Here is a 24,205-nt window from a genome sequence, read left to right as displayed (position 1 = left end):
GCAGGGCCTTGTAGGTCACAATGAAGAGTGTGATTTTACCCTTGGGACAAGAGCCCCCAAGGGTTTTGAGCAAGAGAGTGACATCATCTGATTTTTATTTTTGAAAGGTTGTTGACTACAGTTTGTAGGATTAACTGTAGAGGAATAAGAATGGACACAGGGAGACAACTGAAGAGGCTTCTGCATTAATCCAGGAAGAGATGATGGTGGCTTGGATGCAGCTGTGGCATGGAAGGTCGTCAGAAATGATAACATGTACTTTGGAGGCAGAACTTCTGGGAATTGCTGATGGTTTGAAGGAATGAAGTAATAACAACCAGAGGCAACAGAAAAGAAGTGCCAGGTGGATGGAAGGGATACTAGGTTCTATAGATGCTCAAATGAAGGAGTGCAATGGCCAGGAGTGATCCAGGAAGGCTTCACTGAGAAGGGGCTGTCAGGGCTGGGTCTCTCAGCGCTGGTAGTTTCATACAGGTGAGGAGGGAGAGGCATGAGCAAGGGGCCTGTGGCAGGAAGAGGTCCTGTTTGAAGACAAGGGTATTACCAGCCTGACCAGGTTCATGGGAAGTCGGGCCGTTGATGGCAGCTGGAGACAAACTACAGAAGTTATGCACCAGCGTAGTTCTTTACGCAATGGAGCGCCATTCAAGATCTGAATGCCTCTGAAAGTCTTTTCTTGCCAGCTCTTCTTGGTATAAGGCTGGCCAGTGTAAATAACAGAGACACACCATGCCAGAGGCTCTCAGCGAGGATATGCAGTGCGGGCAAATGCCCACTCCTTGCTTAGGGGTGGTGGTGCCACATGGGTAGCACCTGGGGGAGGGAGGGTCAAGGGGAACAGAGGGGCCTGGTCCTCGGTGAGCACAACTGGAATCCATGGCCCTGCTATTGGGCCCCCACCACACACGGCAGGAGCCCTGCTGCACCTGAGACCGGGGCTTCCAAAGCAGCGTTTGGTGTGGACACCGATGACGCAGTGCCCTGCTTGAATCAGAAACAGACACTATGTGAATGGGATTTTCTCTTTTCTCTGCTCAAAAAAAAAGTGTCTTCCTAAATGCCAAGGGAAGAGTCAGGTGCCTGGGGAGAAAGCATTATCCTCTTTCATGGGAGGATGGATGCAGAGTTCAAGCCTTCCTTTCATTCATTTGCTGACATGCCTTATGTGCCAGGTACTAGATTTATAGAATTAACAAGACAAAGCCGTTGCACCAAAAGACCTCACAGCCTAGTGGGGGACCCAGATCTATAGACAGGTGACAGGTGCTGGGCAAGCATTCTGCCCACTCAGGCCCCAGCAGAAAGGAGAGTCAAGGACAACAGACCACAGCAAAGTCCCCCAGCATGCAGCACCCCCAGGGCCATATACCTGTCTGCTTTCCTGATTTTTGCTTCTCTCTCTGTCTTCGGGTGATGCTATCTCTTAGCCGTTTAAGATTTTCCTGGAAAAAAATTTAGTTTATTTTAAAAATATACACCAGAATTATACTCTCTGGGCATTAGAGTTTCTTTCTGATTTTATGACATTTGCAAGATATATCACATTGCAATAACATTTCCAACGTGCAGATGAGGCTGGAGTGCATTTGCAATCGGCTCCCAGAGAAATCCAAGCCCTCTTAGAAGTTGTGCCTGAAGAGAAGACATCTTGTCCACAGCAAAGTATTTCCCCTCCTCTCTGGTTCTCAGCTCCTTCCCAGCCTTATAACCCACCACCCACTTTGCACACCCCTTAGACAAGCCAGTCTCCTACTTGCTTACAAGCTCTCCACCTACATTCCTACCTCTGAGACTGTGTTCTCACACATTCCCCTGACCCTGAGGGACATGGATTCCATGACTTTGTTCCAAGCCTGGGTCAAGGCCCACCTTCTAAGCGCCCCCTCCCATATTGCTCCAGTCCTTACTGCTACCCATGCCATCTGCCACTGGGCTACACTGCCTTACCCTGTGTGTGTGTGTGTGTGTGTGTGTGTGTGTGTGTGTGTGTGCGCACGCACGTGTGTGCGCGCGCGGTCTCTTCAGAGGTACTGTGAGCTCTCGAAGGGCAAGAGACCAGGTCTCGGACCTTTCTGTAATCCTGCAGTCTGGTCTATCGCAGTCATTCAATAAATGTTGAACAGACACGTGAGGGTCAAGATTTGCTGCTATTTTAGTCAATAAACAACAATCAGCTGGAAGTTAAGTGTCTGAGCATTCTAGGGAAATGCCCCAGGGACCAACATCCAGACCAGTTGGAGCAGAAGGTTCCCGTGAGGGAGCCACGGAGGCAGGACTGAAAGGTGGGTTGGGTTGTGACTGCAGCTGAGAGACTGAGCTTGGTCCAGGAAGCAGCAGGGAAACATGGGAAGTTGTGGGCTGGCCATAGCTTTAAGGTCTGGCAGAGAGGAAGGGGGAAGGAGTTGGAGGCAAGGAGACCCACCAGGAGACAATGTGATAGGGCAGAGGCAGGCGATACAGGCCAGCACGGGGATGTGGCAGAGGGAATGCAAAGAAAGGAGCAGAGGCAAGAGGAAGAACGTGACGGAGAAAGACCAAGCGAGACACACAGCTGGCTGGATGCGGGGGGTGTGGAAGACGAGCCCAAGAGAGGCTGATGCCTGAACTTCAGCGTCTGGAAGATAACAGTGCAGTGAACAGACACAGGGCGTCGGGAAAGGGCAGCAGCCTCGAGGGACGGTTTGCTGTTGGATGTGCTGCAGGTCTAGGGCGCTTCAGGGGACACGCTCAGCTGGTGGCTGGAAAGGTGTTACCAGAGACACAGACTCAAGAGTCACCTGCACGGAGAAGGAGCTGAAGGGAACCTGGGCGGTGCCTGCTCACGGGAGGGGAAGTGAAGGAGACAGAGGGGTGGACAGAGGCGTGGAGGGAAAGCACGGTGGGGCAGCCCCGGGAATAGTCTTCACACCCTCCAGTCCTTGCATGGGGGGTGCTCTGGAAGCACCAGGAGGCTGTCAGAGCATGGAGTACTCAGCATTTACTGTGTGTCAGGCGTGCTGAGGGCTTTACGAGGTTTACATCGTCTAGTCCTCTCCCTTCACATTTCAGAGATGGGAGAATGGAGGTACAGAGAGGCCAAGGTCATCCAGCCCGAAGAGGCAGAATAAGGCTGAACTCAGGCTGCCTGGCTTCGGAGTCCTGGCTTCTCCTAACTACTGTGCCACGTGACACCAACTTGGCAAGGAGAAAGAAAATCGGTGTTTGGCCAGGACCAGCCTGTTCCCCGCAGCCCTGCAGCCTCCCTGGGTCTCCTGGGTGACGAGGGCCCTGGGTTCCTGCATCCAGACCCCCAAAGGGAGGGGGGCAGGCTGGGAGAGCAGGTGACCCTGTTTAAGGGAGCGCTCAGAAGGCAGAAGGTGTAGTGCAGGGAGCACAGGCTCTGGAGTGAGAAAGGGCTCGTTTGAATCCTGACTCTGCCTCCTCACCTCTCTGAGCCTCACTTTTCTGTAAAATGGGAGCAATGACACTTATTTCAACACAGGCTGTGAGGGGTAGAAGAGATTAGGTCCACTCAACGCTTAGCACAGTGCCTCAGATTGTTGTCAGAGATGGACAAATGCAGCTTTAGGACTCACGTCCCCACTTCTCACTGTGTGGAGTTACATATCCTCATGCTAATAGCAAGAGTCTCCCGACAGCCCAGCCCTCCAATCCCAGTCTCCTCTTGAGTGGTAGCCATTCAGAGGGGCGTGGGCTAGCCATTCCCAGATTTTTGCCTTTGCATTTGCATACATGCCTACAGTTTGTGTGTGTATGTCTGTGTGTGTGTGTATGTTTGTGTGTGTGGTGGGGGGGGATGTGTATGCATGTGAGTGTGTTTTAACTTGAGTGGTTTTATGTCTGAGACTTGTTTTGTTCACCTAATCATAATTCTTGGGAGCTGTCCAAGTTCTCTTTGAGTTCTGAAGTATGATAGTTCTGTGGGAGTGTTGGCAGTAGGAGTAGAGAAAAGACCTCTGAGAAAAAAGGTGGAAAGCAAAAGTATAGGGCCACACACAGAGGGAAGAGGCAGGCGCAGAACTGGGCCTTGCAGTTGAGTCTTGGTTCCTGATCTCTAGCCTCACGACAACAAGAAAAGCCATCCAGCTCTCAGCCAGGGAGCCACGTGGTTACAGACAACAGGTGACAAATACACATACGCACTGACACACTGTGACACCCAAACATGTTCTCAGGCCCAGTCACAGGTGTGCAGTTACAGCAATACACAAGACAGCCACGGACCCAGCCCTCCTCCACTGTCTAGAAGAGAAACAGACATAAAACAAAGTCCATCTGGAGCCAGTTACCTGCTGGAAACGAAAGGACTCAGACCGCTTCTTCTGGTTGAGCTGCCACTCTTTGAAGTGGAGCACGGCCTCATCCACGTTGACGATGCCCAGCTTCACCTGCTCCTGGAGGGTAATAAGCTGCCGCTGGCCTGGAGTTTTCATCCCAGCAAATGGGTCATACACGCTTGACTGAGGCCTGTCCCTCCAGGGTCTGACAGGTGGCTCTGGAAAGGATGGAGAAACTCAGCTTGACAGCGCTGCCGCTGGGGAGAGCCGACCGGATGAGTGGGGTTAATGAGGCTGGTCATGGGCTCAAGAGGATGTGTCTCAAAAGAACAGTTACGTGTGGAACCGAGAAAAGGGAGATACAACATGGAATCAGAGAGAGGGAAGCAACTAATAATTTCAAATCCTGTGACACTAAAGTAGACAAGGCCACACCATTTTAGGAAGTAAGGCATCCACGGAGTGAGTCAACATGAATTACTGAGAAGCCTTTAGACCAGCATTTCTCAACCTTGGCACTATCGACATTTTAAACTAGATAATTCTTTGTTGGTGTTGTGTAGCTGTCTCGTACACTGTAGGATGTTTAGCTCATCCCTGCCTTCTGCCCACTCGATGGCAATAGCATCCCCTTCCTCAGTTGTGACAACAAAAAATGTCCCAGACGTTGCCAAATGTCCTCTGGCAGGTTGGGGAGTGGGCAGTGGAGGAGAAATCACCCCCAATTGAGAACCACTGATTTAGACTAAAATCCACTCCAGAAGAGAATATACAGGAAAGTCTAACCAGGCTGCTTCTCCCAGCACCACTTCCAGCCCTCCCCATCCTCCCTGCCTCCAAGCAGCATGGGGCACAGTGACTGTGGACCTATGGGTATGAACTGCCTGAGGAGACTGGAGTGCTAATAGAATCATGACCCAGTCCAATATCACCAGGTAAAAAATAGGTTCTGGGTCCCAGCTGACTCTCTTTGGGTTGTTCGTGTGCCAACCTCTCCTCCGTATTAAAAATTTATAGTTCTCTACTTTGGATATTCTAGGGAAGTATGAAGCCAACTCCTCTCTCTCCAGGCTCTGTGACTCCACTAAGTTCTGTGGGGAAAGAGCTACTTGAAGAGGTGATGGGGCCACTGGAGCATATGAAAACGACTTGACATTTCACTGCTCATTTCCTGTAGGGCTATCTTTGATTCTAAATTTCTCCAGCAGGGCTTCCCTGGTGGCGCAGTGGTTGAGAATCTGCCTGCTAATGCAGGGCACACGGGTTCGAGCCCTGGTCTGGGAGGATCCCACATGCCGCGGAGCGACTGGGCCCGTGAGCCACAATTACTGAGCCTGCGCGTCTGGAGCCTGTGCTCCGCAACAAGAGAGGCCGCGCTAGTAAGAGGCCCGTGCACCGCGATGAAGAGTGGCCCCCTCTTGCCACAACTAGAGAAAGCCCTCGCACAGAAACGAAGACCCAACACAGCCATAAATAAATAAATAAATAAATAATGTGAAACCTTTAAAAAAAAAAAAAAATTTCTCCAGCAGGACCCCATGTGAGCATTGTGATTCAGGGATACGGTATGAAGGAAAAAGAGAGATGACTTCACCAGTGGGTATTGAAAAAGCTTCAAAGAAGCTAATGTATCATTCTTACCAACCATTTACTCATCTGTCTACACACACTCACATACCTTTCTCCCAGGTTTGCCCTCTTCCAGGCTGTCTTTAATTGTGTTGGGAGATGGAGTGTGGGGACAAAAAAAAAATGCAAAAGCCAATCAGTTCCAATCTCCTACCACCAAAGTCCTTAGGGAAGCTTTCAGACGTTTAGATGGTGTCATAGTTCCTTTTCAGAAGAATCATCAATGGGATAATACTGAATGCCTCTGTTTAGCACAAGGAAACTAATCAAGAACAAAAGAATACTTATCTCCTCAAGCTTCCTTAAAAGGTCTTTGGAAAAAAAAGAAAAATGTCACCCAGTGGCAAGCAAAATGCCTCAAATAAAAGTTGAATTAAAGTATAGTTTAGCTAATACAGATAGGGTAGGTAAATAGCACGGTAGGGCTGCATCACTAGGTAAAGATTGGGTGCTGGGCTGCCCACTTTCATCCTGTTGGTATCAGTCTCAATGTTTAAATTGTACTTTAGTGTGCCGTTACAGACACTTTCTAGGGTATTAATGTCATTGGTATGATCAATTTGCACAGTGTTCTAAGGCACCTCAATCTCTTCTCCTCTCCCTTTACCATCAGTACAGCTCCACTTCAGGTATCTCTTGGACCTCTCTGTTTTTCAAGGATAAGGAGCTGTTACACCTGGAAGTCACTGAAACATGAACACTTCCACCACCCAGAAGTTCAGGTCATACAAAAGGAAGCTGAGGGCATCTGCTTACCTTTCCTGATGCTCTCTGAGGTAACGTAGAAATTCTCAGGCCGCTCTTGACTTTTTTCTGCAAAAACTATGAGATAAAGAGTATTCTAAGTAAAGCCAAATAAGATCTCTTTCTAAAAGGCTTTATAATATTTTATACATTTACCAAAAAAATTACCAAAATCTTGTACAAAAAAATAATAATAATGGATCACAACTTGGACCACTGTATGCAGTTCTATAAACCAAAACTTTAGGAGGCAACCAATGAGCAGAAGCTATAGGGATTATGAAACGAAGACAGACCAAACCAACAAGGTCTCAAACCAGAAAGACAAAGCCAGTCAGAGGATATGATCAGCATTTATGAGGTCATTAAAGAAAAGGGTAAGGTGAACAAGATTACCCTTTTCTGGATCCTTGAATACTGAAGTGAGCCGTGGAACACCTTGAAGTTTGAGAATAAAAGGAAGTGCCACTTCACATGTCAACAAGTGCCATAAGACAGAACTCAGAGCAGTGGAACAGGTAAAATATGTGCAAGGCTCCAAAGGGACTTAGATGAAGTCAGTCATGCACAAGGGACACATAAAGACTTGTAGGGAAAACTGGGAAATGACAAGCGTTCACTCAGTGGTAGGACTGCATAGTGATTGAGTCTCCCTGGGCTCTGCACACGACTCCCTGGGTTCAAATCCTGGCTCTGCCATTTATGAGTCATACAACCTAAGACAAGAGGCTTGACCTCTTCTTGCCTCAGTTTTCTGATATGTAGAATGAGGATAATAATTGTACCCTCCTCTTTGTGGGGATTACACGAGTTAATACATGGAAAGTGCTGAGAATAGTGCCTGGCACATGTAAGCACTCCATGTTAACTTTTATTATTCACATCTAAACCTTGAGATTGATGCCAATAAGACAGCAATACCTTGGCTTGCTAGTTAACACAAGGGACGTCTACTCAGTGCTTTACAGTTTATAAAATAGTTCCCCATGTATTATTTCATCTGACCCTTACAATAAGGCTCTGGCAAGTAATATTATGCATCATTGTATACATATAGTATTATGATACCCATTTTATAGATGAGGAAACTAAGGCTAAAGAGGGTGAAATGACTTACCCAATGTTCCATACTGTACAGCTGAAAAATGCAAGACCTGAGACTTGAATCCAGGTGTCCTAGACTCCAAACCATTGCCCTTTTTGTCATCTCCTGCCCCTCTCCTTTCCTTTCCTCCTCACAGTTTCCTAGCAAGTCAATCAAGGCTCTTTAGGAACCACCTATGCGTCTCCCAACTGAACTTCCCACAATGAGCCAGACCATCAACACCCTCTCCCCACCCCCTGCCATTTAGGCATTATCAATATATACTTGCAAGCTTCTTCATTTGGGTTCCCTTAGAAGCAGACCTGGGGGACTTCCCTGATGGTGCAGTGGTTAAGAATCCGCCTGCCAGTGCAGGGGACATGGGTTTGATCCCTGGTCCGGGAAGATCCCACATGCCGCTGAGCAACTAAGCCTGTGCGCCATAGCTACTGAGCCTGTGCACTAGAACCCGCGAGCCACAACTACTGAGCCCATGTGCCACAATTACTGAAGCCCGTGCGCCTAGAGCCCATGCTCTGCAATGAGAAGCCCGCGCACTGCAACGAAGACCCAACGCAGCGAAAAATAAATAAGTAAATTAATTAATTAAAAAAAAAAAAGAACTCTGGAAAAAATGTCTCTTAAATAAAAAAAGAAGCAGACCTGGGGACAATGATCCAAGTACATGTAGACTATGTGAGAGGTGATGCAGGTAAGACAGGGAAGTGGATAAAGCAGTAAATGGTGGGTTATCCAGTAAGTCACCATGATGGGCAAGCTGGGGAGCTCTGGAAAGCAATGTAGAGCATGAACCCCAGAGTTCTCCCAGTAGAGGGGCAAGTAAGCTAGGGTACTAAGCCATCAACTCTACTCAGTCAGTGGTTGAGGGCTGCATCCAGGGGTGACAATCCCCCAACTCTTCCAGCCTGTCCTGCCAGAGAAAGCCATCAGGCTAAAAGACACAGGTCCTAACAGGCAGGGTCCATCCAGTGAGCACAAAAACATAAAGAGCTGGGGGGACGTAAGCAGGACACTGAGTGTCTGCTACACGCGCCAAAGGAGATGCCATCCAAGGGATGGCAAACCCTGAGCACTGATGGCACTAGGCAATATATAATATCCCCCCACTGTATTTCTACCCAATTTAAGGTTGCCAGATTTAAAAAACGAAAACTGAAAAAAAGAGTGCAATATTTGGGACACACTTACACTAAAAAATTATTTGCTGTTTGTCTTAAATTCATACTTAACGAGGCATGCTGTACTTTATTTGACAAGCCCAGCCCAGCTACCTGGGGTTCTGGTTGAGAGCTATCTTCCCCAGTTTATAATCTTTGCCATACCTTCCACAACCTGCTTATAGTATTAAAAATGGAATGGAGGGACTTCCCTGGTGGCGCAGTGGTTAAGAATCCTCCTGCCAATGCAGGGGACACAGGTTTGAGCCCTGGTCCGGGAAGATCCCACATGCCGCGGAGCAACTAAGCCCGTGCGCCACAACTACTGAAGCCCGCGTGCCTAGAGCCCGTGCTCCGCAACGAGAGAAGCCACCGCAATGAGAAGTCCGTGCACCGCAATGAGTAGCTCCCACTCGCCGCAACTAGAGAAAGCCCATGCACAGCAACAAAGACCCAACGCAGCCAAATATAAATAAATAAATAAGTAAATAAATTTATTAAAAAAAAATGGAATGGAGGTCAGGTGCACAGATCTGGCAATTCCTATACTCTTACAGTACTTGTAATCATATTAATAAAATCAAGTCCTGAAAGATAGTGAAACTGACAATGCTATCAGCATCTAACTAATGTCCCAGGGATCATTATGGGTCAAAACCCAATTATCACCAACTTTTATCAATGTACGTAGGTAGACAGGATAGCATTGTGGCTGAAAGCCAAGGTTGTGGAGTCAGACTCCTTGAGTTCAAATCCTGGCTCTGCTACTTGGTAATCAAGTGACCTATGTAAGCCTCAAAAATGAGGGCTTACATTTTCCTCACCTGTAAAATGGGGATGATAATGGCCCTTACCTAATAGATTATTATGACATATTCCAAATAGAGCACTCTTGGTAGATTTCTATAAATGTTAACTATTAAAAATTAATAATAATAATAATGAGAGTTTCAGGAGATAAAAATTCACCAGGGATCTTGCCATTTGGAGTAGAGGGACATCTTGTTTATCTCTGTCTTCACACTATGCATAAATTCCTCCGGGAAGGCCAGAACTGAATCTGACCACTGCCCCTAGTCTAGTTCCAGAATCTGCCCCAAGCTCTGACTCTGTCTCCTGGGGCTGGTTGGAGACCATTCAGAAGGGAATGGTCTTGAGCAATGGTTCAGGAGGTAGAGGATCCAGGGAATTCCTGCTGAGAGGCTCTGAAGACCCCACTGTGCATCATTCCCTGCCACACTTGCCTTTAGAAATGTATGGTTCATTGTCAGACAGCTGGTGAGTGCCAGAAGCACTGGCCTCTGGCCTGGGCACTGGGACAGGGGGCCTGTTGGCCAAGTCCACGGAAAAGGCCTCATCATCATCCACTGTGTGATAAACATCTTCTTCCTGACCAAGATGGTGTACCTCCCTCTCCAAACTGGACATTCTCACGCTGTTGCCTAGAAACAGAGAGAAAGGTGACTGAAAGCAATTGTCAAACCCTGGGACCCCCAAGTCATGCAGCCAGCTGCCCTGGGACCCAGCCCTGCACATCAGCAAGCTGGCTGCCTCCACATTAGGTAGGGCCTGGCAGCCAACCAGGCCGGGGGCCAGCCCCACCTACCTGCACACCCACAGTAGTTGGCGCTGCCACAACAGAAAGGCCCATGTAGCCCATGTAGGGGGCACCACTAGAGCATATAGCTCTGGTGACCAGAGGGGAGTGTGCTACTGGGCCCCACAGACATCTGCTACCTAAGGCCACCACTCTAAGATTGGGAAACATCACCAAGCTACCTAATACACAAAAATTAAAAGAGAGAATTAGGCAAAATGAGGGACAGAGAAATATATTCTAAATGAAGGAACAAGAAAAACCCCAGAAGAAGAACTAAGCAAAGTGGAGATAAGCAATCTACTTGATAAAGAGTTCAAGATAATGATCATAAAGATGTTCAATGAACTTGGGAGAGGACTGGATGAACACAGTGAGAAGTTTAAGAAAGAGCTCGAAAATTTAAGGAACCAAACAGATCTGAAGGATACAATAACTGAAATTTTAAAATACACTAGAAGGAATTAATAGTAGATGAGATAATACAGAGGAACAGATCATTGAACTGGATGACAGAATAGTGGAAATCACTCAAGCTGAACAGAAAAAAAGAAAAATGAATTTAAAAAAATGAGAATAGTTTAGGAGATCTCTGAGACAACATCAAGCATACTAACTTTCCCATTATTGGGTCTCTGAAGGAGAAAAGAGAGCAAAAGGGGCAGAGGATGTATTTGAAGAAATAATAGATGAAAACTTCCCTAACCTGGGAAAGGAAACAGACATTCAGGTCCAGGAAGCATAGAGAGTCCCAAACAAGATCAACCCAAAAAGGTCCACACCAAGACACATTGTAATTAAAATGGCAAAAATTAAAGGGAGAATATTAAAAGCAGCAAGGGAGGGCTTCCCTGGTGGTGCAGTGGTTAAGAATCCACCTGCCAATGCAGGGGACATGGGTTTGAGCCCTGGTCCGGGAAGATCCCACATGCCGTGGAGCAACTAAGCCCGTGAGCCACAACTACTGAGCCTGCGCTCTAGAGTCCGTGAGCCACAACTACTGAGCCCACGAGCCACAACTACTGAAGCCCGCACGCCTATAGCCCATGCTCCGCAACAAGAGAAGCCACTGCAATGAGAAGCCCGCGCACCTCAACGAAGAGTAGCCCGCACTCACCACAACTAGAGAAAGCCTGCCTGCAGCAACAAAGACCCAATTCAGCCAAAGAAAAATAAATAAAATAAATTAAAAAAAAAAAAAGCAGCAAGGGAAAGGCAACTAGTTAAGTATAAGGGAACTCCCATAAGAATACCAGCTGCTTTTGAGCAGAAATTTTGCAGGCCAGAAGGGAGTGATATCATATTTAACATGATAAAAATAAGCTTACAACCAAGAATACTCTACTCAGAAAGGATATCATTTGATTTGAAGGAGAGATAAAGAGTTCTACAGACAAGCAAAAGCTAAAAGAATTCAGCACTATTAAGCTGGCTTTACAGAAAGTGTTAAAGGGACTTCTCTTTATACCACAACTAGAAATATGAAAATTTAAAAAAAAAATCTCATTGATAAAGGCAAATATACAGTAAATATACAGATCAACCACTTATAAAGCTAGTAGGAAGGTTAAAAGACAAAAGTATTAAAATCATCTATATCCACAATAAGTAGCTGAGGGATACACAAAACAGAAAGATGTGAAATATGAAATCAAAGACATTAAACATGGAGGCAGGTAAAAATTCAGGGTTGTGAGACTTCCCTGGTGGCGCAGTGGTTAAGAATCTGCCTGCCAGTGCAGGGATAAGGGTTCGAGCCCTGGTCCGGGAGGATCCCACATGCCGCGGAACAACTAAGCCTGTGGGCCACAACTACTGAGCCTGCGAGCCACAACTACTGAAGCCTGCACACCTAGAGCCCATGCTCTGCAACACGAGAGGCCACCGCAATGAGAAGACCGTGCATCACAACGAAGAGTAGCCCCTGCTCACCGCAACTAGAGAAAGCCCACGCACAGCAACAAAGACCCAATGCAGCCAAAGATAAATAAATAAAATAAATTAAAAAAAAAAAAGAATCCGGCTGCCAATGCAGGGGACACGGGTTCAAGCCCTGGTCTGGGAAGATCCCACATACCACAGAGCAACTAAGCCCACGAGCCACAACTACTGAGCCCACGTGCCACAACTACTGAAGCCCATGTGCCTAGAGCCCCTGTTCCGCAGCAAGAGAAGCCACCGCAATAAGAAGCCTGTTCACCGCAATGAAGAGTAGCCCCCACTCACCACAACTAGAGAAAGCCCACACGCGGCAACGAAAACCCAACACAGCCAAAAATAAATAAAATAAAACATAAATAAATTTTTTAAAAAAAGAAATAAAAGGAATCCAAATCAGAAAGGAAAGAGAAAACGGTCACTGTTTGCAGATAACATGATACTGTATATAGGAAATCCTAAAGATGTCATCAAAAAACTGCTAGAACTAGTGGTGCTTCCCTGGTGGCGCGGTGGTTGAGAATCTGCCTGCCAATGCAGGGGACACGGGTTCGATCCCTGGTCCGGGAATATCCCACATGCCGCGGAGCAACTAAGCCCGTGAGCTACAATTACTGAGCCTGTGCTCTAGAGCCCGTGAGCCACAACTACTGAGCCCACGTGCCGCAACTACTGAAGCCCACGTGCCTAGAGCCTGTGCTCCACAACAAGAGAAGCCACCGCAATGAGAAGCCCACGCACTGCAACGAAGAGTAGCCCCCGCTCGCCGCTACTAGAGAAAGCCCGTGCACAACAACGAAGACCCAACACAGCCAAAAAAAAAAAAACTATTAGAACTAGTAAATGAATTCAGTTAAGTTGCAGAATACAAAATTAATATACAGAAATCTGTTGTGTTCACTAATAATAAACTATAAGAAACAGAAATTAAGAAAACAATCCCAATTACAATTGCATCAAAAAGAATAAACTACCTAGGAATAAATCTAACCAAAGAGGTAAAAGACCTGTACTCTGAACATTATAAGACATTTATGAAAGAAACTGAAGACAACACAAATAAATGGAAAGATATACCACATTCATGCATTGGAAGAATTAATATTGTTAAAATGACCATACTACCCAAGGCAAACTATGGATTCAATGCAATCTCTAAGAAAATACCAATGGCATTTTTCAAAGAACTAGGACAAATAATTCTAAAATGTGTACGGAAACACAAAAGACCCCAAATAGCCAAAGCAATCTTGAGAAAGAAGAACAAAGCTGAAAGTATCATACTCCCTGATTTCAAACTATACTATAAAGCTATAGTAATCAAAACAGTATAGTATTGGCATAAAAATGGACTACTGTAGATCAATGAAACAAATAGAAAGCCCAGAAATAAACTCATGCTTATATGATCAATTAATTTATGACAAAGGAGCCAAGAATACATGGGGGGCAAAGACAATCTCTTCATAAATAGTGGGAAAACTGGACAACATATATATAATCACTCTCCAATACAGCCTTGACTTAATAATACCTGTGTATGTTCCCCTATGTTCTCCTCCTTCACCAGAAAGTAAAGTCTCTTGAGGGTATTGATTATATCTTTTTTTTTTTTAATTTTATTTATTTATTTATTTATTTTTGGCTGTGTTGGGTCTTCGTTTCTGTGCTAGGGCTTTCTCTAGTTGCAGCAAGCGGGGGCCACTCTTCATCGCGGTGCGCAGGCCTCTCACTATCGTGGCCTCTCTTGTTGCGGAGCACAAGCTCCAGACGCGCAGGCTCAGTAGTTGTGGCTCACGGGCCTAGTTGCTCCGCGGCATGTGGGATCTTCCCAGACCAGGGCTCGAACCCGTGTCCCCTGCATTGGCAGGCAGACTCTCAACCACTGTGCCACCAGGGAAGCCCTATTGATTATATCTTATTTTCCTTTGTGTCCCCTAGCCCAACAACTAAAATAGTGCTTTGCTCATAGTAGGTACTCATTAAATTTTGGTAAAATAAAGATAAACAAGTGTATTTAAAAAGAGATTTTGCTAAAGGCAACTTGTTTACCCAAAGCAGTGGCTCCAGTGGTGGGAACTTCTGGCTTAGTTGTAATAGGCTGATGGGGGAGCTCATGGGAATAGGGTGCCTTCAAGCACACCATGTGCCATGTACATGGCAGCCCATTCCTTGAGTGGAGCAACCCTCATAGCGAGCCAGGCAATATCCTACATTTATTTCTCTTTCCCTCTTTTTGCTTCCCTGCTCACTGCTGCAATTTACCTTCTAAAAACTTGCGGATCATAGAATCCTTAGTGGTCCGAGAGAAACCATCTCCAGGGATTGGATTAGATGTACTGGCCTGAAGCATTTCAACGTCTAGAAGGGAAAGGAGACTAAGAGTTTATATGTTGTTCTTCCACACAGGCAAGGACATTTTATAAGTGGATATACAAGGTTTGACAAATCAAGAGATTCAAGAATTCACTAAACCATCCATCTACCCATCCATCCATCTAATCACCCATGCATCCATAGGTCCATGCATGCATCCATACATCCAATTATCTACCTACTCAATAAGGACACTCAGTAAATATGGGGTATAAAGGAGAGCAACATTTACAACCTTCAGGCCCTTTCCTAGACCACAGGACTCAAAAGGTATAGATATGCTCATTTGTGTTTGAAAGAATTAGCTTAATTTTTAAATATATAACTGTAGTCTTTATAACAGCCAAAAAAAAAAAACCAACAGCAAATAATTGGAGGCAGAAACAACAAAGAATAGATAAATCATAATTTATTTAAACAATGAACCATTTTCAACAGTTAAAAAGAATGTATGGGAGCCACTCTATCAACATAGTACCATCTCAAAAACATAACAACCAGAACTCTATTTTTAGGTCATTCATGCAATTGGTCATTTATAAGGAAGAAGTACATAGACCTTTGGTTTTTCACTATTAAGCATAAACCCATAGGGACCAAAACTGTGTGTGAAAACTATTCAATTGACACAGCAGATTCTACTAAAACCTTAGTAACCAACATTACTTTACGTTACTATATGACTCTGAAGTATGCATTTTGGGAGCAAAATTTCAACCTTGTGTTAAAAGTAGAACTTTGATAATATCAAGAGGTTGCGTTCAGTAGGGCATATCACACAGTTACTGGGGACTTGTTTGCTTAGGGAAAATATGTAGTTTGAAGTTGAATAGTATACTTTGAGAAAAAAAATCATTTGAATTTAATCAGTACACACAGATATACTGTTCCTACTACTTTGATCTTTGGGGACCAGTTAAATACAGTCTGGTGAATTTGTATGAAATATGTATATCACATTTTCCAAGAATATTAATTGAAAAGAGGTCATGGTCATAAAGTTACGTTAAGGATAATGAACTTCACGTGACATAATCCTAGTTTTGAAACAAAATATCTGTATGTACATAGAAAAAAAGCCTGGAAAGAAATACATCAATATGTATATAGTGGCTATTTCTGAAGTAGTATGGATAGGTCATGGACATTTCAGACCATGGATATTTTATTTTCTATTTTACACTTTTCATTGTCTTCCAAATTATCCATAGTGGCTTCTGTTGCATTCATATATGAGAAAAACCCTATCAGCACTTTTTAAAAAGGGCTAGGTAATTATGAGCAAGTATGTACAATTAGATTCCCAAAGCAAAAATAATTTCAGGTTATTAAAAAAAATTATGGCTCACCCGTCAATTACCAGATTACTGATTTTTTAATTATAAAACATACTGTTTTTTTTAAAATTTATTTATTTCTTTATGTATTTATTTTTTGGCTGCATTGGGTCTTCCTTGCTGCGTGCGGGCCTTCTCTAAGTTGCGGCAAGCGGGGGCTACTCTTTGTTGCGGTGCGCAGGCTTCTCGTTGCGGTGGCTTCTCTTGTTGCGGAGCACGGGCTCTAGGCGCCCGGGCTTCAGTAGTTGTGGCACGCGGGCTTCAGTAGTTGTGGCTCGTGGGCTCTAAAGTGCAGGGTCAGTAGTTGTGGCGCACAGGCTTAGCTGTTCCGCAGCATGTGGGATCTTCCTGGACCAGGGCTCAAACCTGTGTCCCCTGCATTGGCAGGTGGGTTCTTTTTTTTTTTTTAAAAAGGAACTCCTTTATTTATTTATTTATTTATTTATTTTTATTATTTTTTTTTTTTGGCTGTGTTGGGTCTTCGTTTCTGTGCGAGGGCTTCCTCCAGTTGCAGCAAGCGGGGGCCACTCTTCATCGCGGTGTGCAGGCCTCTCACTATCGCGGCCTCTCTTCTTGTGGAGCACAGGCTCCAGACGCGCAGGCTCAGTAGTTGTGGCTCACGGGCCCAGTTGCTCCGCGGCATGTGGTATCCTCCCAGACCAGGGCTCGAACCCGTGTCCCCTGCATTGGCAGGCAGATTCTCAACCACTGCGCCACCAGGGAAGCCCTGGCAGCTGGATTCTTAACCACTGTGCCACCAGGGAAGTCCATACTGATTCTGAAACTTTCCAGTGACCAGATATTACATTATTACATAGCATAGCTCTTACCCGACCTTGTTTCAAACTTTGACAATCTTTTGATAATCTAAATATAAATTTTGTGACCATAAAACAAAACAAAACACAATGGTGAGTGAAAAAGTTGCAGACTGGTGTTTGCAGTATATAAAGTATTTTATATAAAGTAGTTTTCAGTATATAAAGTAGTTTATATAAAGTTTTAAGGCCTATAAAATGATACTACATGTAGTTTATGAATTCATAAATATCTAGTAAACTTATGAAAACATGCTGAAATGCTGGAAAGGATAAATGTTGAGTTCATGGTAGTGGTTACCTCTGGGAGGGAGGGAGGATAATCAGGTTCCAGAGGGGGTTCATAGGGGGCTATAATATGTAATTTTTTAAAAAAAGATCTGAGACAAAAGAAAAAAAAATACATATTCTTGATGAATCAGAATCTTCAAGAAATACAACATTTTTGAAAATTAATATGCTACCTTTTGCCCCCAAAAGGGGAAAATAAGATTCTATTTTTGTATTTTCTTGTATATGCAGAAAAAGAAACTCTGGAAGGAGATATAAGAAATTAAGATCAATGGTTTCCTGGGAACTAGAAAGATGACAGACAAGGACTGGAGAAAGGTTTTTTTCACTATTCATCTTTTTATATTCTAGTTTTTTTATCCTATTGAAAAAAATAAAGGAAAGAAATGCAGAGCTCTGATCATGTTTTTGTTACCTTAAATATTATCCAAAAAAAGGGAAGATAAACCAATTCCTTTTTTCTACCTTTTCAGTTTAATGTTTCTTGAAATATGTGCAGTGGAGACATTACATTTAATATAATGTACCTTGATACCCTCTGGTCCAAAGCCCTGTGATTCCAAATGAGTAAACCGTTAATTCAGTGAACTTCTCTTGTCAACACTGAATTCTATAAAGTAAACTGTAGAGAGCTTAGGGTGACTGTACTGATCCTGAAACATACCTAGAAGTGTTTTAATTTTAAAAATAAATTTCTGGGACTCCCCTAGTGGTCCAGTGGTAAGACTCTGAGCTCCCAATGCAGAGGGCCCAGGTTCGATCCCTGGTCAGGGAACTAGATCCCACATGCATGCCGCAACTAAGAAGTCCACATGCTGCAACTAAAGATCCCACATGCCGCAACTAAGACCCGGCACAGCCAAAATAAATAAATAAATAAATATTTTAAAAAAATTTCTAAGAACTCACAATTCATTCCTTAAAAATTCAAGACCAGAAAAATGTCACTTATTTGAGATTTCTATTTAAATTGCTTAATTGTGGTTTTATGGAACATGTTTCTCATGGAGTTAGAAAATTGGGAAGAAAGACATATCCTACAGGTGTGCCTTGCTGGGAGCAGGACCCTCCTCTACCCTCCTGACTCCTACCCCTACAATCCCTCACCCCTTAGCTGCCTGACCCTGACCCAGCCAACTTTTGAGACTCTTCATTCACACAACAATAAAACACAGAGGAAAAGACCCCGAAGGAAAGACTTGCTTGCATCAGACACCCCTAGAGATGAGGGGAGGGAGAAGTTTTGTGGGCCTATCGTTGGGCTCTGTCATGCCCAGTGCTGCATCCTCCAGGAAACCACAGCCCCCTCAGGCTCCAGCATCTCTAAGAACCTGGTGAGGGCAGAGCAGCATCAGGACAGTTTCAATCACCAATAAACAGATCTCCCAGGCTGGCAACACCAGAGCGCAAACCTCACACACACAATCGGCCACCCCCACTGACAGTGGTAAAAGAGACACGCACGGCCTGGCTATTTCACTAACAAAGTTCAGTTTGAGACAACTGATTTCCACATCTGAGATGTAGCTGCAAAATTGAAGGAGCTACAAAGAGTGTTGGAAAAACAAAATGTAGAAGAAAAATGGAAACAGCAAAAGCAGCCCTGGCTGGACCTGGCACGCTTCTATAATAAGGATGCGGGCTTCTGTCCCTGGTACTATGACCCTATCATAATATGCTGAATTTTATGTGGGTTAGAGAAAGAATTTTAAAAAGAAAAGAGAGAAAAAAGAATGAGCACCAGTAATGACATGTCAATATCATGATCCTTTGCTACAATGCACTGAGGAGGATGCAACATCATTGCTATGGCATTCTTGCCCCAAATTTATAACCTCAGTCCAATCACAGAAAGCATCTGACAAACCCAAACTAAAGGGCATGCTACAAAATAACTGACTGGTGTTCTTCCAAAGTGTCAAGATGAGGAAAGACTGAGGAACTGTTACACATTGGAGGAGACTAAGGAGAATAGCAGCATGCACTGCAGGATCCTATCTAGGATCAGCATCTAGTCCTACCTACGAACAGAAAAAGAACATTAGGGGGAAAACCAGTGAAATTTTGAACAAGGTCTGGAGGTTAGTTAGTGGAATTGCACCAATGTTAATTTCTCGGCTTTAGTAACTGTACTCTGGTTATGTTGAGATGTTAATACTAGGGAAATCTGGGTGAAAGGTATACAGGAAGGGTAGCATTTTTGCAACTTTTCTCTAAATCTAAAAGTATTTCAAAATAAAAAGTTTTTTTTTTTTAAAGAAGAAGAACAGGTAGGAGGGAAAGAGATGAGAAAAGGAGAGGAAGAAATGCAACAGCAAAACTAAAGAAGCATAAGCCCCGGGAATGACCTATGCTGACCCTTTCCTGTCCACCTACACTACACAAGTCACCTTCCAGGGACTCCTGTGAGCCACGCACCTCTGGGTATGATGAACGAGGCAGGGCTAAATGAGCCACTGTGACAAACAGATCTTTTTACTCTACGGTCATGCCTTCACTGGTGGTTAAGAGCATGATTTTAGAAGGAGAAAAACTAGGATCTGCTAAAGATCAGTCCTGAGACATTAGTAGAATTATTTCTCCTCCTTGAGGCACCCTAGAAGGATGGTGAGAGGTTTGGGCACTATGGTCAGAATGCATAGGTTCCAATTTTGACTCTTCCACTTCTGACTGTAGGACTACAACACCCACCCGTCCAACTGACTTTTAGATCCAACTTTTTGGATCCAGCTGATCATTTGGACTCACAAGATGACCATGGGCCATGCTGGTAACAGTCTACTCAGAAGGATGGAGGATACAGACCAGCAGGACAGTGCCAAGCGGCCTTCCTCATCTAGGGCAGTCTTTACACCAGTCCAGCAACTTTCACGCAAGGAGACAAGATCCATATCAGGCAGGTGGAGAAGCTGCCATGGTGTCTCAAAGGAGCAGCATTTCTCAACTCTGGAGTTTACTAGCAACTCCTGAGGCATTAGCTTCCAGGGTCCCCATAAGAGGCATCCAGAGACATTGCCCTCAGGGAAGCCCGAAGTATGGTGTCCCTTTCAGGTATTTATAGTTTACATACAACTCCTCCCAGTTCCAGATGCAATTTACCACCAATTAGGGGTCATTTTTATCATAGGCAATGTTGCCTAGAGACATAATTGACATATGGCTCTTATCAGGTTACCAGGGTAACAGAGTGGAAGTCAACAAAGGTCAAATTCTCCTGCAGAAAGGGAAATGAGAGCTGTTACATTAACTCTTTGCCCACAATTATCTTGGGCCAAATTGTTTACATCCTCTCAGGTTCTGTTTTCCTGTCTGTAAAATGGTGATAATAATAGTACATATATCATAGGTTTGTCATGAGTATTAAATGAGAAGCACAGTGCTTAGCACATAGGAAGTGCTAAATGAACGTTAGCTGCTATTATTACTGTTATCTTTATTATTAAATTCTACACCCACGCTAATGTCCTAAGTAGAGAACAATTTTAAAAAGAGGACTCAATTTATACTTTTTAATAGTAACTTTATTTGTTTGAAGTCAAGTCTCCTCCTTCAGAGTAATAAATGCTTATGGGTTAATTCTAACATCTGAATATCCACACATATTTTCAAATTACCTTTCCTAGTAAAGAATTACACCCAATCAATATTTTTATATTGAATGTACTTAAAGCATGGGGGCATTGTAAGATAACAAATGATAATTCTTCACCATGGAATTATATGTGGAAACCTGACTCACAAACGAGGCTTGCCAGGCATTGTCTTGATCATGGCTCCTGAACACCAAGTCCAGGCTGGACAGAGCTGGAGGCTTCTTTCCTCCTTGGCCAAGGTTCTACCGCTGCAGTCCAGACCTGACTTGGAGGCCCCATGCCCATTACCTTGTGCTTTCCTGAGGCTTATCACATTTTTTATTAGAGGGCTCAGCAATGAGCACCAAGGGGAAATTCTAGCAGCTCTTCAATCCCTTCTGGTCCCACCTCATACTGCCGGGATCACAGGTGGAGGCTGATCTTAAGGTCAGAGCCTAAAGCCAGAGGATCTGAGGCTTGGCTGGAAGAGCATGATGGAGGCAGGGACACAGGGAGGAGGAGGATGGTCTGCAGACACATGAGAAGGCCTGGAAGTCAGCCGTAAAGGCCCTGACAAGGGCTGGAGCCAAGTGAATGGTCTGCATTCAGGCGACAAACATAAGTCAGAGAAAGGCAGCAGTCAAGGCCAGGCAAGCAATAGAGGTCCAGGACACTGACCGATAATGTCTGTAAAATGGTGATAATAATAGTACATATCTAATAGGTTTGTCATGAGTATTAAATGAGAAGCACTGTGCCTAGCACATAGGAAGTGCTAAATGAATGTTAGCTGCTATTATTACTATTATTACCATTATGTTTATTATTAAAGCAGGTCAAGATCACAATCAGAAGTGGTGATTACCAGCGTGGACTTTGATATCCTTCAGACCTGCGTTCAAGCCCTGGCTCTGATTTTTAGTAGCTCTGTGTCCTTGGACAAGTTACCTGACATCACTAAGCTTTCATATCTCCATCTATAAAGTGGGTATGGATAACAGTACCTACCTCATAGGAAGACTGTATGAACCAATTGAGACGACGCTTATAAAATGTTTAGCAACAGTACTAGGCACTAAATATTAATGGTTATCATTATATTGAGGCAACCTAGACAGTTTATTAGCTTTCTATTGTTGCTGTAACAAATTACCACAAACTTAGAGACTTAAAACAACATCCAGTTCTGTAGATCAGAGGTCTGAAATGGGTCTCACTGGGCTAAATCAAGGTTTTGGCAGGACTGCATTCCTTTCTGGGAGATCTAGGGAAGGTTCGGTCTTCTTGCCCTTTCCAGCTTCTGGAGGCCCTGCACTCCTCGGCACAAGGCCCTCTTCTTCCATCTTCAAAGCCAGTAATGTTGGGCAGAAAGCTCAGCTGAACTGAGTCCTTCTCATGGTGCCATCTCTGGTCTAACCTGATTCCTTCTTTTATGTTTTTTTTTTGGCCACGACCAGGGCCAGGGATTGAACCCAGGCCGCTGCAGTGGAAGTGCTGAGTCCTAACCACTGGATCGCCAGGAAATTCCCATCTTTCTTCTACTTTTAAGGACCCTTGTGATTATACTGTGCCCACCCTGATAATCCAGGATATTCCCATTATTTTAAGGCCAGCTGATTAGCAACCTTAATTCCATCTGCAACTTTCATTCCCCTTTGCTATGTAATCTAGCATATTCATAGGTTCAGGGGCATTATTCTGCCTACCACAGGTTAAGACCAAACGTGAGCACAGTCAACCTGTCATGAACTTCCTTCCCATGTGGGACTGGCGAGGGGAGTGGGCACAGGGACCAGGGTGCACTCAAGCAAGTCCATCATGTCATGTCCACATATGGACTCAGTAGCCCTGGCCTGAGGTGGGCACAGGCATCTATTGAGTCTCTGGAGGTGCACTGCCTTAAATGAAGAAAAATACTTTTCTTTCCATTTATATTTTAAATAAAATGATTATTTTTATACTGAGTTCAACGTAAGTATCTTTGAATTAGACCAGGAACAGTGGATACACACATTGGCCTCCATGTCCCTATTGTGTACTCAAGGCAAACATCCCTATTCAATCATAGCATTCTTTGTGGCCTCAGAATCCTTCTCAACACAGCTCCCCAGGCACTCAACACCAGCTAACTGACACTGGCACATGAAATTACTTTTAAAACACTATTTGCCATAGCTATATTAGGCAGTAAGTCCCAGTAGTAGCAGATACTACTTTTGTAATAATAAAGAAGAGAAAAGAAAAAGTACCTGGTGGTTTGGAGTTAATGAGAGATAAAACCCTCAAACTGTAAATTTGACGACCCATGTGTACATACAACCCAGGCACACAGTAACACATAAGCGACTGAAATAGAAAATTCTGGAGGTGAAGGGAGTCCGTTTCCAGACAAAGGACATTTTGAAAAGGAAAGCAGAGCAACAGATCCCTGCGTCCCTGGATGCTCAGTGTTTGTACTTCAGATTCTAAGCATTTAACCTTCACCACTTAGGTAAGAATAAACTGAAATGTGCTGAAACCTGCTGGTCTAAGGAAAAAGTGCAAAGTTCTTTCATTTCATTGGGAAAAAACCCCAAAACAATAACAAGGAAACTCTGGGGCCACAGTCTCCTTCTGGGAAAAGCCAGCTGCAGTGTTACACTGTACTTTTTCAAGGGAGTCAATCCCAAGGAAACCATTCCTGGGAAGAAAGAAGCTTGAACAGATGAAGAGAAGGCAGGCAGGCAAGCAATTAAGGAATGAGTCAAGAGCAATAACGAATTTTCAAAGAAGCTCATGGGATACTCCTCATGGGACATAAATCTAGATCACTCGGCTGCAGCGGAAACTCCATCCAGATTATGTGTTGTTAATTTAACAGAAAACCTAATCTGAGTATGTAATACAGTAAAGTGTCAGATACTGAGAGACTATTCTTCTGGAAAGGCTCTCAAACCCTGAAAGCAGGCCAAAAGAATTTTTTTTCAGCAAGTGCTTTTGTGGCCAGAAAAGAGGCTTAGAACAAGGATCAGCATGGTAAAACATTTGAAGAAAACCTGAAACCCGATTGGTTCCATTTGCACACAGGTGGAATGGACTGCTGTGATTGACCATGTCAGTAAGAAAGTCCAACCTTCCCATATCCTCATGGAGAAGTGAGGGGAAGGAGAGAGATAGACAGACAGAGAGGCAGAGACAGGGACAGAGAGAAAGAGATAGTCACACACATGCAAAGGCGGGGGGGGGGGGGGGGGGCGGGGAAGGAGAGGGAGAGAAAGGGAGAGAGACAATGAGACAATGAGACACAAAGAAAGAGGGAGTTGGGAGAGGGGAGAGAGAGAGACAGAAACAGAGACAGAGAGAGGAGAAATGGCAGTCTGAAATT

The 24,205-nt window shown here is 44.4% G+C and overlaps 1 protein-coding gene across 7 annotated transcripts in view; it reads right to left on the bottom strand.

Annotated features, from left to right (window-relative positions):
* The window catches only part of PIK3AP1 (phosphoinositide-3-kinase adaptor protein 1), a 115,672-nt gene that overhangs the window by 22,593 nt on the left and 68,874 nt on the right, over positions 1–24,205 (bottom strand). For 5 of the 7 annotated variants that reach the window (XM_007187434.2, XM_057531587.1, XM_057531585.1 and 2 more), the window contains 5 exons: positions 14,713–14,808; positions 10,157–10,354; positions 6,663–6,728; positions 4,290–4,495; positions 1,370–1,442 (listed from right to left, as the gene is read on the bottom strand). In XM_007187434.2, coding sequence (XP_007187496.2) covers positions 1,370–1,442; positions 4,290–4,495; positions 6,663–6,728; positions 10,157–10,354; positions 14,713–14,808 — 639 coding nt within the window. Of the gene's footprint in view, positions 1–329; positions 522–1,369; positions 1,443–4,289; positions 4,496–6,662; positions 6,729–10,156; positions 10,355–14,712; positions 14,809–24,205 lie in introns of those variants that run through there. The other 2 variants (XM_057531588.1, XM_057531589.1) reach the window with 2 other exon arrangements.

This window comes from Balaenoptera acutorostrata, chromosome 16, assembly GCF_949987535.1.
Source record: "Balaenoptera acutorostrata chromosome 16, mBalAcu1.1, whole genome shotgun sequence".
Lineage (NCBI taxonomy): Eukaryota > Metazoa > Chordata > Mammalia > Artiodactyla > Balaenopteridae > Balaenoptera > Balaenoptera acutorostrata.
Note: the sequence above shows the minus strand (reverse complement) of the source record. Positions and strands in the feature narration are given on the sequence as shown.